The sequence below is a fragment of the Passer montanus genome, unplaced genomic scaffold (genome assembly GCF_014805655.1).
Source record: "Passer montanus isolate IOZ18808 unplaced genomic scaffold, ASM1480565v1 scaffold15, whole genome shotgun sequence".
Classification (NCBI taxonomy): domain Eukaryota; kingdom Metazoa; phylum Chordata; class Aves; order Passeriformes; family Passeridae; genus Passer; species Passer montanus.
In genome coordinates, this window is record NW_024362051.1 from 13,999,611 (window position 1) to 14,014,848 (window position 15,238).

Here is a 15,238-nt window from a genome sequence, read left to right on the forward strand (position 1 = left end):
GCAGCTCCCCTGGACACGTGCCCTGTGCTCTCAGCAGCACACAGGTGGATTTCTCTCTGGAATTAACTGCTTAAACCCTTCAGCACTTCTTAAGAACACAGGAGGTTGGGAAGAGGATCCTTTTGGAACAACTGATTTCTTCAGCAAAACGTGTAATTCTTAAACTGTCTTAATTTTTTGTAATTGAAAATGCAAAAAAAATCTCACACGACTATTAGTGGACTTCAAACTAAGAGGAAAATTCAGTTTATGCAGAGAAGTCCGTTTAAATTTCTGTTTTGCTACATGGAGGGAAACTCACTTGGTTCTGCACAAAATGGTGCAGAGCATTTCCCCGTTAGGGAAAGGGCTCAAAGGCGTTTCCAAGCTTCAGAAGTTTGAAAGTTTGAATTTATCCAACAAAAATTAAAAAGGTAAGTTGCATCACACTTTGCAGACTGTCTGTGCAAAGCAGAGGAAAACCAAGGACATTTTTCATAAGGCCACTGCTGACAGATGAGGTGAAGATAAATAAAGAGAGCCAAAGCACTGAAACAAACCCAGATTACACAGAACTGAATGCAGCAGCTCCAAAATCCTGATCTTTAACTGCAGTTACTTTTTCAACAGCATCCACTGTTGGATTCAGCACTGACCTTAGTTGGAAAGGGGAATTTGGAGGGTTCAGTTTTGCAGGGGGTGTGGATGGCAGTCAGTGGAGGAGGCCAGGAGTGGGTCATCTCCTAAAACACAACAAAAACACAAGTTATTAACAAAATAAATCAGATTTCAACTTGCAATCTGGATTCTCTCAATTTTCAGTTCACTGTTCACCCTTCACTAAGCTTTATATTCAAATCTTAATTTCCCAAATGTGCAACCAAGATTTTGCATGTAAACCTGAATGTTAAATTGCTACCCAGGAGAAGAGAGAGTTATGACATAATAGCAAGCAGCAAGGCATAAATCAATCAGCTGGGTTGGCCTGAAGATAAACTGCAGTGCAAGTCAGAGTGTGAGGGAAGAAGAATCCTAGGAAAGGGAAGCCTGTAGAGTTTGAGGAAAAGGGGGAAATCAAATGCCTGCAGCTGGAAAGTGCCTCCTGTCCTCCCACAGCATCCCCAAGGCCCTGGAGGCCTGAAGGCCACAGGAAATAATAAACCATGGAAATGCTCCAGAGGGGCCTGATGATCCTTTTGTGAGAGCAGACACAGGACAGGGCACCATAGGAGGGGTAAAAGGACTCGGGAAAATAACCCAGGCATGAGAGAAAAAAAGTGCTGCTACGGGGCAGCAAAGCATTTAATATAAAATACCAGGATTAAAACCTGTAACTGGGTGGAAGAAATGCAGTTCTGGTTGTCAGGGAGGAGGAATGCAGGGAGGATCTCCAGGAGATGATGTGCACACCACAACAGCCGTGGCCAGCACTGCTCCCAGTTTGGCCCAGTCCCCCTGGAGAGCCCTCCAGTGCCAGCCTGCTCCTGGACAGGCTGTGACACTGCACAGTCCTTCCCTCCTTGGGAATGGCTGTACTTTCAACAAATAGGGAGCAAGAACACCAAGAACTTACTTTGAGGATTTCATCCACGCAGCTCACCTCACCAGAAGCTGATGCCTACAAACCAAAACTCAAAATTAATATTTCCCAGATTTTCCAGGGACTAGAAACAGTTAAAAACAAACTTCAGTCCTTATTGTGACTCATATGGACTCTACATAGACACAAACAGCCCTTGCTAACTCTTTTCATCAATTTTAACATCAGATAGATCCATGTTTTTACAGCATGAGTCACAGTTATGAAAAGCAAATACATGACATCCATAAAACTGTGATGATAATCTCTCACTTTTCACTTGACAGTTGAAGGGATCACAGGCAGGCAGTGATATTAAAAACTTGTAGAGAGGGGAAAGAGAATCACAGCTTTCAGTCATTTCCTGGAAGCAGCCCCAGGATAATATCTGAATTCAAGTGCAGGACCGTGAATGCACAGGAATGACAAACTGCATTCCCAAGCAAAACTCTCATCACAGAGAGATCCCAGAAACAGCAATAATTACCAAACTGTGAATCCTCTGCACCCCTGGCTGCCACAAGCAGAAAGAAGCAAAGCTATTTAAGGATTTACTGCATCAGCATTGATGTGGCAGGTCTTCACAAATAAAGTAATTTCTGATTTCCTTACCTGGGTGCTGGATCTTACTTTGCTATCTGTTGCAATCCCAGGAAGAAGGGCTTTTCTCTGGCTACCATGATTCCAGCAGTTAGACAGGAGATGAAATGAGACTTTATTACTAGCAAAGGCACTCTCCTTGTAAGTGAGCTGGAGTCAGAGTCTGTGTCCTAATGATTTGGGAATTACCAAACTCCTCCAAGTTGTTAACCCAATAGCATTTCATATCCAGCACAACTGATAAAAGTTCTGCACCCTGTTCCATTTTGTGTGAAGGTATAATAATCACATCTAGTAATTGCTGCTCACTTCAAAAGAAAATCTGATACCGGTATATTGTATCAACAACTCTAAGTCAATTCAGCTCTCAGGAACAACAATGTATTTACCCAGCTTGTCAAAATATTTGTGGATATCCTACAATTTCCCCCTCCTGACTAGAGAAATACTCTGTGAAAATTGGCCTCTTGGGGTTAAGTAAGCCTTTCTGAACGTCTCAGCCTTTATTTAATAAAAAACCCACTATCCACACTGAAGAAGCAGAAGACAAAATGCTCCCCACTGAAAATACAGTTTAGGTGAAGGCGCTTTGAGTAACAAAAACACAGTGTTTACTAAAAACTCCATTTGGGTTAGGCAAATTGGGATTTTGGAGACGCTGGAAAATCCCAGCCCAGGTGGATTTACATTTCAGAAGGCAGGACAGGGCCAGCAACTTACATCCAGCGGCTGAGAAGGAATCTTCAGCTTGGTCAGGTGGGCCTTGCTGCTGGGCTTCAGCTCGCCGACGCCGCTGCCGTGGCTCTGGCCGCTGTAGTGTTCCGAGGATAGCTTTGGTTCCATGGACTCCTGCCCGTCCATCGGCCTCACGTAGGCAGTGGGTTTCTGTAACATTGAGCTGGACTTGGACATCAGCGAGGGGGGGAAGGACTGGTTCGAGTGCTGCCCGCTGGCGAACGAGGGCACGCGGGAGGGGGAGTCCCAGCTGGGCTCGGGGTCCCGGGGCGACTTGGAGCGCTGATGGTCCTTGCCGTGGTGGTCGCTGCCGTGGGCTCTGGAGTGGCCCGAGGCCAGCGAGGACACGGCCGGCGGCTTCCCGGGGCTGCCGGAGCGGCCCTTGGAGTGCTCCGAGCCGTGCTGGCCCTTCTTGCGGCCGCCGCCGCCGTAGGAGTCGCGCTCGTGCCGGGCCCCCGCGCCGGCCGCGCCGCCCCCCGAGCGCTGCCCGTGGCCCCCCAGCCCCTGGGAGCGCTTCTGGGACTGGGCCGAGGTGCTGGGGGCCGGCCCCACCGGGGTCCATTTGCTGCTCTGGTGAGAGCCCGCGCCGTGCCGCTGCTCGCCGAAGAAGCCGGGCGTGGGTTTGTCATCGGGCGCCGCGGGAACCGAGGGCTTGGGGATGGCCACGATCTTCTGCAGCGGCCGCTCCCCGATGAGATCCGTCATCTCATCATAGTTCCCAAGCATGCTCTGGATGCGGCTCGACAGCTTGTCTTCTTTGCTGGTCTGGGACAAGAAGCCACCAAAAGCGGGATTTAGAACCGATCACAACCTCACGTGAAGTTACACCATCTGATGGCTACAGCACCCAACCTGAATTTCAGCTAGAACACCTCCCTTTCTTTGCCACTTTCCAATTCTGAATTTTAGTCCTCAAAACAGCAATTTGACTCCCCAAAACATATTAAAAACATGTAACAATACATATTTAACTCCCTAAAACATACTAAAAATTTGGCAGCGGGGAGAGCTGAACCAGCAATAATCAAATAGCGCACTGCTGAGCTGGATGCCAGGTCCAAAGCTGCAGATGCCTCCTGTCACCTTACAGACTGTAATTTCTCTAATACAGAATGCATCAGTCCTAAAAGGTTTTAATTAGCAGTAAAATAAAATCAACTTAACCTCACCCCCGTAAGTCATTTTTAATTGGTATTTATATTGGCATGATGTTTGTTGCACACAGTTAAAAGAGTTCTTTGTTCTATAACCATTTTGTTTTCCAATTCTGGGATCCTGGATCATTCCCTCATGCATCCCAACCAGCTCCAGTTAACTTCACACATGTGGAATTTGGTTATCAAGCACAGGAACAAAAAAACCATCAGGTATTTCTCAACTTTCCTCCTGCAGGAACAGAGTTTTCAGTCATGTTTTACTTCTTGCAAACCAGCTGGAATTGCAGCAAGGGAAGGGTTTTCTTTCAAAGTGAGTTTTGAACTACGTAATTAACCTATTAAACAATATTTTATTAGTTATTCCAGAATTAGGTTATTTTTTCCAGTACTGTTCAGTAAAGCAACCTGGAAGGAAACCCAGCACAGGCTGAAAGCTGTGTAGGACCACAAACAGAATCAGCTCCTTCAAAACAAACTAAAACATCAGACACAAACTACTGCAGCACTAGTTAGAGCTGATAATTCATATCAAACATAGTCATATCAAATATTCCAGCATTTTGAATTAACCTCCTACTTAAACATTCTCTTCCTGAACTTATCCAGGTCTGGATTACGTTGATGAAAGGTTAGAAAGTTTAGCAACAGGCTAGAGCACCCCAAAAATGGCAATTTGGCATCACACAAGGACAGTTTCATTGTTTTGAGTCACAGTATAGAAGGTGAAGGAAGAAAAAAAATTTTGATGGTTTTATTTTCCTTTTTCACTCTATCCTATAAAGGCTCCTCCCCTTCCCAAGCATTATAAATCTGCCAGAGGAGCTGTGACTGTCCAGCTTTATTTCAAAGCCCTGCTTAAACACCTGGCTGCCCAAAGAGCTTTTGATCTAACAAGAATGCAGATAAAAGTAGAATATGAATAACATGATTTCTGTCACAAACCCTGCGTTTTCCTGAGGTGCAGGGACTCACCACTTTGTAGGGTTCAGCAAAGAGAGGAGAGTTGGGTGGGAAGGCTTCGTCCCCCTGCTGAATTTCTTGATTGCGCCTTTCCCTTTCTTTCATTCGCAGCACATTCCGGTCTTCACGGTTCATGTTGCTACGGGCAAAAAAAACATCACTGCTGATCACACAGGGAGGCAGGAGGGATGTGGGGTACCAGGGGAGGGATGAGAGTGCCCAAAGGAGGGATCTAAGGGCCCCCAAGCAGCCTCTGGCTCTGTTTGGCCACGGAATGATCTCTGTTAAGAAGCCACCGAGGGCCACAATTCCTCAGAACTGTCCAATTTCCTAAGGGCTGCAACCCCCAACCCACAGCTGGCTCCTAACAGGGAAACTTTATGCAGCAATAAAAAAAATAAAATTGAAAAAAAATCCAGCAGGTCCTCAGGCAAGCAGCTATTTCAAACCACTTCATCCGCTCGAATCATCTCGGCTCCAGCCCACGCCAAACATCTCCCATTCATTTCTAAAATACCTTTTCTCCCCCACATCCCCCAGATGTTCTGCCATCCCCCCCACGAATCAGTGCTTGACTTCTCCTGTAGATTAGGGTTATTTTTGGTGCTGACATACCTTTTTTTGGCACCCATTCTCCAACATATTCTAACCTCAAGCTTTGATGTGGTTTCTAGGTCTCTCTCCCTCCCCGACTCCCAAAGGCATTTCAACTCAAAGCAGTAATTTCAGGGAAGTTCTGGCAATAATGCACCTTTTGCCTTGGACCATATCCTCCTACTGCAAAAATGCAGATTAAGAACCTGCCAATCCCCCTTCTCAACAAACTTCCCTTTGCAGTTTGGTCTTGCTGCTTGTGTTAACAGAAATACACCAAATTCTTGCAAAAAACACACAAAACCTGGAAAGATTCCCTCTGAGCTTGACACAGCATTGGGACATAAAGGAGTAAACAACATGAGATGATAAATAAGATGCCACTAACTCCTTTAACATCAAACCCCAGAGTGCTGTGGGTTGGGAGGGGCCTCAAAGGCCACCCAGTGCCACCCCTGCCATGGCAGGGACACCTCCCACTGTCCCCAGGGGCTCCCTGCCCCATCCAGCCTGGCCTTGGCACTGCCAGGGATCCAGGGGCAGCCACAACATCTGCCACACTCTGCAGCAAGGGATTGAGAAATGTTCTTTCCTGATCTGCACAAAGTACAGTAGGTGCATCTGGAAAAGAAAGTGATGTTCCACCACATAATTTGCAGTCTAAAATGAAAATGTTGGCTGCTTAGAAAATCATTATTTCATGTCTTTAGACAGCTGATTATTAAAAATAATAAATGACTTGCTAGAGCATGTCTCTGAAACTGTGCAAACACAGCTATTGCATTCTCAACAAGAAACTTCCACCCATCAGCCAGTTTTTAAAACACCAGTCTTCTCACCTCAGTAACATTTTTGCCTCTTACATTTCTCCCCATTTGGCTCCACTTTGCCTGTTGCTCTGAAAGCAGTGAAATCTCAGAGGCTGCCCAAAGCAGACCAAAGGCAGGCTGCAAGCTGAGATCTTTGATGCTTTCTAAGGCACCAGGTTTGTTGTATTTCCCTGCCTTGCACACAAGGTACAAGCACTGGCATAGCCCAACTCTGTGCTGATACCAAACCCATGAATACAACTTATATTTTATGTGAAAAATCACTTTTTTCTCCAGTTCTCCTGGAACCTGCTGAGCTCATGTAACCACAGGTGGCCACCAGGGTTGAGAGAGGGACCTGGCACTGGAATGTGGCCAGCAAACTCCTGGGGTCACTCTGGCACTGACAACAGACTTGTTTTAGAAGTCTGAGGCTTGAAAAGCTCATTCTTGAGACTGCAGCCCAATTTGCTACATATGTAGGATTTCAACACAGATAAATATCAGATTTAATTATAGACACTGATCAGTTAAAGCCAACTGGAACAGTTTGAGTCCATGGCATTTAGTATTAAAGGCAGATTTGGAGGCAGGGAATAGGAATGCTCTGGCTCTGGGTGGTTCATTCCCACCAATACACTAAGATCAGAAATTACATACATCTATAGATCCAGAATATTATAATCTTAACAAAGAATTTTATATCTGTTTTCCAAATAGAGAGTTAAATATTTACAAAGACCTTCACTATTTTTTACAGAGATAAGCATCACCTTTTAAAATTGCATCAACATTTCCTGTACGTCTCAGAGCTGAAGAAAAACCCATCATCTGTACCACCACTGTCACCAAAAGTAACATTACAACAAAGATTCACTTGAGATGTGAGCTGGTGCAAACCCAGAGCTGATCTGGCTGTACCTGCCCAGGTCAATGTAAAATTAGTCATCAGAAAGACACCAGTTAATGACACTTCCAACCACTCCTCCCCAGCCTTTTGTAACACAGTAAATGATAAACACCCTCATGGGGACTCACCTTGACTGACTGTATGGGGATTTAGTTAGCTTTCTTTAACTCTTTTACATTTTTTATTAGAGCAAATAGTTTGTCTATGATACGAGTTAGACTTGTTGGTATCTAATCACCCAATCTCCACACAGAGCTATTTTAAGTGCCTATAATGTGTACCAGGCCATTAAAATCACACCAGCATGAAATGTGGAAATAGGGGAAGTCCGTGAGGCTTCCTTAGCTCTGTACTTCAGACAGCTTCCCACTCAAACCCACAGGCACGGGCTGCAGAAGGGAAATGCTCCCATGCTCAGGAAAAGCAGGAGGTGTTTTGAAAGGCAGATGACCGAGGCTGTCTGCTGATCAGCACTGCTGGCAGTGAACCCCAGCAGGTAGGAAACTGCAGCTCAGTTTTCAGACCACCTGAAGTTGTAACAAACCTTTAACATCCCCTAAAATGCACTGCTCCCAGCACTCCCACCCCATCTTCTGGGAACAATGACAGCCCCTCTGCTCCTCCCTGCACAGGCCTGGGAGTGGAAGATGAAGAACTTGCTGCCTTGTACCTGGTGCTACCAAGATAATCCTGCTAAAATTCCCCTTTCCCAGGTGGCCCGAGCTAAACAGTGAAGGAGGAGCAGAGCCAGGATGAGAGAGCCAGAACAATGTCCCTGCAGCAAGGGCCAGTCATCTTAGTTTCCACATCTGGGAAAAGAGAAGTTCAAAAATTTTTTAAAGAATCAGAGAACAGCCCTCAAGCACAGCAGAGTATTTCCATTTTTAGGAAGTTGAACTCCACATGGTTTGAGTCACTCCTCCTGCAGTGTGTCCCACTGTACTTTGAACAGTCCCTGTGTCTGAGACATCCCTGCACAACCAACCCTTCACATCTCACACCTCTGCTCCAGCTCAACAGGAAGAGCTGAAAGCAAGCAGGAAATCCAGCAGGGGATTCACAGAAACTCCTGAGCCAGCCTCCCCTGTGTGTGTTCCTGAAGCACCATTCCAGGCTGCTCCAGGCACACCAACACCAGCAGCACACCCCCAGACCAGACACAGCTTTCCCTTCTCCTTCCAGCCTCTTCCCAAATCCCATCTGGTATTTCTGCTCATCCCTAACCCAACAAGGGCATGCCTTTGGCTTGAGAGATCATCACCTTGGGTGTGTAACCTGTGGAATGAAATGGCAGCGTTGGTGCTGCCTTCTCCTCCCACTCCCTCAGCTGGGGCAGGGGGCACATCCCAGCTCTGGGGCTTTTGGAGCACAGCTCCAGCCTAAAGATAAACCCCAACCAGCACTCCCACACTGCCTGAGTTTTCCTGGCAGAGCTGTTAAAGGAAAGAAGACCTTGGCCAAACCCTTCTCACCCCCCTGAACCACGTCAGGCACCCCAGTGCTCGCTCCAGCTCAGCATCCTCATCCTCCCAGAGTCCAGGAGGCAAAACCACCAAAGGCAAGGCTGGCCCAGAACGCTGCACAGGCAGCCCAAGCAAAGGGCTCTGAGCCCTCACAGCTCAGCCAGAGCACCTCCAAACCTGCCACAACACCTCTGCTTCCTGCAGGACACCCTGGTCTAACCCAGCCCTTCTGCACTCTCAGCTGCTTTCGTGAGCAAGAGGAATCAAACAGTTAATTGGTTAATTGGCTGCGATGAAACCCCAATTTTGTTTGACAACTTTTGGCGAAGGATGTGAAGGATAAACAGGCCGAGAGGGAACGTGCAGGATCCCAGCTCCGTGTGGGGCACACCCAGCTGCGGGGGCACACCCAGCTCCCATGATTTCATCCTTTTTTCTCAAAAGGAAGGGGGAAAAGAGCTGGAGAGCCTGCCTGTAACAAGGAACGGTGTTTTCAGAAGGCATTTAAGAATACCTGAAGCTGCCTTAATGGTGCATGCAAAGACGCCTGTTAATTATTTTAAATACTCTTTTTACCACGGGCAAGGGGCATCTCAGGAGCTGGCACAGGACACTTCTCCCAGCTTGTGTATCAAGTAGGGCATCACCACAAATCCTGCCCTGAAATCATGTCCATGAGCCTAAAATGCTATTCTGTCACCTTTTAATAAAACATACTCCCAGAGGAGCTGTTTAAAAAGGGAGATATTGAAAAATAACAACAAAATTAACACAAAAACACTGACACACAAAGAGGAACATGCCTTGGTGTCACCAAGAGCTACTTATAGAATTGTACATAAAATCTTAACTTCCACGTTCTATGTGATGGTGAAGAAGAAAAACAGAGAAAAAATATAACATTTCCCACTAAAACAATAAAGCTTTGCCCAAAAAAGCACAAAAGGGATGATTCTCCAGGACAGGTTTAGAGGATAACTGTGATGGTGCAAATACAGAAGCAGCAGAGTACCTTCAGAGTTTTATAACTGAAATAAGGAACACAATTAAAAACAAGAGTTTACACAGAATTCAAGCAGTTTTTGAATGTGTCCAGACAGAGAAAAACCCAACTTCTCAAAAGCATGAAGTTTTCTGTTTCTGTGCCTCACCTTCTGACACAAAGGCTCCATGCCAAGGGAGGGGATTTGATTTGGGATGGCTCCTGGTGCACTTGGGACCTGCTCAGCCAAAGGAAAGGCTGTGATACCTCCAGGAGCCCAAAATTCTATCCCAGGAACTGGGAATCACAGGGGTGCCTGCACAGGTGAACACAGGAAACCCTGAGCCACCATCCTGCTCAGCTATTTTGATGAGAATGAACTTTTCCACAGCTCCATCTCCCTCTTTCCAAGGTTTCATTTGAGCTCTTGGGAATACAATTAAAATACAATTGCACTGGTAATATGATACAAATATAAATCAGATTCACCACTAACTGAAACATAAATGTTTCTCATTGCTGCAATACAAACACAAACCTCCTATCCCACCCTTCACATCAGGAGTTCCTACTGCATATTCAACAGGGAGAACATCAAGTGCCCCAAGAGCTCTCTGGGAACACCTTTGTGCATACTGAGGGTGGGAGAGCTTTAAATAAAAATCATAAAAAAGTGACTTGGCCTAGGTCTGGTTAATGTTTGACAAGAACTCCCAGGGAGGGCAGAGCCAGCAGTTTGCTGCAGGCACTTCTCCTTCCCACTCAGCTCTGGAGCACCCAGAAATCCCCACCAAGCACGATGTGCCTGGGCTTGTGCTGCTCCCCAGACAAAGCAGCACAAATCCCTCACCACCGTTAGCTGGAGAATTCCACAGCACCTTCTGTGGGAGCACTGCCCTAATTCCAGCGTCTCAGACAAGTGATGGTGCAAGTAATTACATCCTGCTGTTGAGTTTTAGCTGCCAGAGTCCCCTCCATCCCCCAAATATCAGGTTACCTGAGGATCAGTCAGCATCTTCCACCTGAGAAGCCAACACACAGCGATGGTGGATAAAAGAATTACAGTCAGCATTTGTAACTCAACACTAACCACTGGAAAAGGACTTGGGGATCCTTTAGAAAGAAGCTCTGTAAGTGTAGTATTTCATTTAACAAGTCCAGATGAGAACTGGGTGCATCATTCATCATACATGAGATTCAGCACACGGAAGCAAGGGAGAAGTGGAGTTTGGGTTGGAAGAGACTTTAAAAATCATCAAGTTCCACACCTCCAGACAAGGTAAGGTAAAAGAACTAAGGTAAAAGTGAACCCCCAGCAACTGGATTTTAGAAGCCAAGTCACAGAGGACATTTCTAAATTCAGCACTTGCAGTGCAGCTAATTTAAAACAATTTTAAGTCCATTTAAAAATCATACTACTAAAACAGCTTAAAATTGTTTCTATCCGAGAATTTGCAAGACTGGTTTGATGTAATTCACTCAAGGGACCTTAAAAATGCACAACCACACATCTTAAATGCCTCATTTTTGTGCAGAAGTACTACCCAGGAGGGAACACGTCTGGTCCCCCCTCCCTGATGAACACAGAAATTAATTCCCAGCTCTTTTCCTTCACAGGGAGCAGAGCTGCCCAAAGGACATCAGTCCCTCCTTTCTGTCCTGTCTCTTCAGGAAGGGGAGAGGAACAGGAAAGCCCAGCAAGGGACAGCACAGAGCCCTGCTGCCAGGAGCACAGGGAGGGTCACTGCTCCACTGTCCCTCTGTCCCCAGGCTCCATCCTGGGAGACCCCCCAGTCCCACAGGGCCACCCCTGACTCAGAGAGGAACCTCGGGGACTGACACCATGAGACACAAAGCCACTAAAATTGTCATTTTCTGCCCCTAGCCCAAGGCCAGGTCAGGATCCCAGGTCAGAAAAGGCAGGGGAAGCTCAATGAACTGCTGCCACAAGGAGCAGCCCCAGCCAGGAGAGGGAAGTGAAGCTGCTGCTGCTGCTCAGCAAAGCTGAATTTCACCTTTGCCTTCCTGAGCCTCTGCATCTCTGTTTGCCCATCCTGCAATATCTGCTCTGAGGAACAGGGGGCTTCCTTAAGCAGGCAGTGAATTCCTTACCCCGAGGTGCCACAGCTGAGATCACCTCACCAGCAGTGCAGGCTGACCTCCAGCTCAGCCATCCACCAGGAGCACTCTTTTCTTTCTCAGTTACATCTCTTCCCAGCCAACTTCAGCCCAGTTCCACCTCCCACTCTGCCAAGGACATGCTCCCCATCCTTCCCACTCTCCATCGCTGGGAGAGTCTTTAATTCCCCCAGTGCAAAGATGGACCATCAGAAATTCAGCATTTTTACATGCAATCCTTTCATGTCCACACAGGCTAACCAAAGCATATTCTAACACAGTTTCCCAACAAATTTCTGCCCTTTAATTGGGCAGAAACTTAATAACCCAATTCCTGTGCCTACATGTTCATCTGCTTAAACTTTGAAGCCAAGACAATTGGCATTTAGATTTTATTAAGCAATAGTTATTCAGACATCTAACATTAATCTGGCTATTATCATTCTGACTTCCTCCCAATAATTTACTTTCATAAAAGACATCATTACATTTGAGTGCTATGAACTCTGTGGCAGTAGGATTAAGAAAGTATTCACTTGACAGAAATTCTCAGATAAATCTGCTCTGGGTAAGATTTGAAACAGCAGACAAGGCTTTAATGAGGTGCCATCTAAACCAGGAGTGAAAAGGCAAAAGGGAAAAATCACATTCAAGGTTCACATCCTTCTCCCACCTCAACTAGAGAAAAAGAAGGGAGAGAGAAGTTTATCAGACACTTTAGCCTGGTTTAACTGTCACTTCCTCCAGCCTTGGTGTAAGTTCATGTCTGCACTGTCTCACAAGACATTTATCTTGGACTTCCCATGGTGACCAAGGCTCATGCACTGTGCTGCATCCCCCACTCAGCTGAACACCAGGTTTGAGATCATAATTCTGCAACGTGCTTGTGAGGGATGGAGGAAGAGCAGGAGGATGCTGGGGAGCAGCTCAGCAGGGCAACCAGAATTAAATCTGCATTGTTCCATGATTTAACTCTCCCCAGAACCATGGGAAACCACAGAACAAGTGAGAGGGACATCTGTGTCCAGGCTGCTCCCAGCACAGCTGCAGGGGAGGCTCAGAAGTGGTTCTGGTGCATCCAGGTCAGCAGCAATGATGCTACATGATCATCAATTCATTATTATCAGTACTTCCCAAAAGTGGTGCCTTGAACTCTCACAGGGCAGTGCTCCCCACTGGCAGCAGCAGCAGCTCCAGGACTGCTTTACACATTTCACAGAATCCACAATTCTGAGTACCAGAGAAGAGAGAACACAAGTTTTCCTCCCAGTTTCCAGCCCTAACTCGTATTCAAAGGTTCTCCAAACTCAGCATCATTTCTACTTGTCTAAAATCTGCTGTCAGAACATGAGAGCTTTGAGACCTGGGATGCTTCCTGCTACCTTCAAACTTGCTTTTTAAATTTCAACATGCTGAAGATGAGAGCACAGTAGTTTAACTGTGAGAGCACACAGTTTTAATGAATAGCTAAAACTCTGGAAGAGCCTAAGGAAGAGGAGCACTTAAGATTTGCAGGCAGAGCAAAAAAATTTGGAAGGGCCCAGAACTATCTACAGAGGGAAGCTGAAATGCAGCAGGAAAGGCACAGCTTTGATGTGCTGTGCTTCCAAACAAACACTGCTTAAAACACTGGAAAGTTTTCACTTTTCATCCTGCCTACTAAATGCCACCTGTACTTTATAATCCCCCTGAGCAGATTCAGAAAAACATTCACATTTCTGCCCCCACTGAGCAACAGGGCATTTAGTGAAGTATATTTTACCTCAGGAAAACAACTGATAAATGTTAATTTAGCTGTACAAACTCCTTTAATATAAATGACATCATATTTTCCCATAATAATGATGTTTGGGTTTTTTTCCCCCAAAGTTCTTACAACTTTTTGCACTTTTCTCGATGTGTCCCTAAACCAAAAGACAATAAACTACAAAATACAGAATTCTACCAACACATTTCACTTCCAGCCAGGGAGACTCGGAGAGTTTTGCCACCAGAATGAGAAATTCAGCTTTTTGTGGCATGAAGTTAAAGACAAACACAAGGACATTGCAAAAGCTGAGTCAAAATTCAGTTGGGTTTCAAAACCCTTCATGCAAGAGGCCACTAGCTGGAGCCTGGAAATGTCTCTGGAAGAGCCAAAATTGCCTCAAGTGCCACAGAAATTCCATGGTGGGAACTGCCACAGCTCCAGGCTGTGCTGGGCAAAGCAGCTGCAGCTCAGCAGGCACCAGCACTGATGGAACCCCAGCCAGGGGCTCAATTCATGGAATCCTTCTAAACACAAGTTCAAATTAATTTTTTCTAAGGTATGATTCACTATTCATAGTGAGAGTCACACATAATTTTTTAAAAATTGAATAATGCACTGGAATAAATTGTATAGCAAGGAATCAGCCCATTAGAGCAGCTAATGAGATCCAAATCTCATACTCTAAAATAGCAATGGAGATTAAACCACACCCATTTCTGACCATCTTGAGCTTCAAGTCTGTCAGCAAATCATGACTGGATGGATTTCAACCCTCCTCTGAATAAATAAGAAAAAACAAACAAAAACATTTCTGAATCCCAATTCAGCATGGACCTAGCTTCACGTGGCCAGGAAATAATGCAACTTTTTCCACTAAAAAAAAAGAGAAAGCTGAAGAAAAAACCTGAAGAAAGAACCTGAAGAAAGTAGGTTTTTAGGAGGTTATTAGTGATTAACAAATTTAAGCTGAAGACTACTTGTTAAAACTCTCCTATTAAAACATATTTCTGGTAATTATTGGCTAAGAATGTGTCACAGTGCAAAGTCCTTACTTGTGTTTTTTGCTCATTAAATATAATTAGTGGCGCTCTTTCAGCACGAGCAATTGCTCCAGGAAAAACCTTTTCACCCTTTATCTTTTAGAGGCTGCTTTACACCAAACACCAGTTTCCACCATGGCAAATCAATGCTACAATATGATGCTAATTTATCCTATCAGCATCAGAAGGCTCAATTAAATCTAAATTAATTAATTTTAAAAGAAATTAATGAGCTAGAAATCCCAAACTTCACCAGGCAATTTAAACCAGTATTCCATGTGGCCACAGTGCTTTTCACCCCAGCGAGGGGGATTCCAGCAGCTCCACACCAGTAAGAGTCAGAGGTGAACTGGAAGGCTCAGTGGGAAATGTCAAACAAACACAGCACCTCACTCCAAAACATAAAAACCTCCTCAAAACACACAAACAAACTCTCAGGAAGCTCTGTTCCGCACAGGACAACTCAGAACATAAAAAAAAAACCCAGGGGAAAGGAAAAATACCAGTACATGAGTGCATTTAACCTCCTCTTGGCCAACCTTTGTGCTTCAAGGCCTCTTGA

The 15,238-nt window shown here is 45.5% G+C and overlaps 1 protein-coding gene across 4 annotated transcripts in view; it reads right to left on the reverse strand.

Annotated features, from left to right (window-relative positions):
- Nucleotides 1-15,238, reverse strand: part of AFF4 (AF4/FMR2 family member 4) — a 53,050-nt gene that overhangs the window by 32,017 nt on the left and 5,795 nt on the right. For all 4 annotated transcript variants that reach the window (XR_005626700.1, XM_039701628.1, XM_039701629.1 and 1 more), the window contains exons 2-5: nucleotides 5,023-5,149; nucleotides 2,879-3,658; nucleotides 1,553-1,597; nucleotides 636-722 (exon numbers count right to left, since the gene is read on the reverse strand). Coding sequence is in view for 3 of the 4 variants with exons in the window: in XM_039701628.1 (XP_039557562.1) it covers nucleotides 636-722; nucleotides 1,553-1,597; nucleotides 2,879-3,658; nucleotides 5,023-5,149 (1,039 nt within the window). In the remaining variant the exon portion in view is untranslated. The remainder of the gene's footprint in view (nucleotides 1-635; nucleotides 723-1,552; nucleotides 1,598-2,878; nucleotides 3,659-5,022; nucleotides 5,150-15,238) is intronic.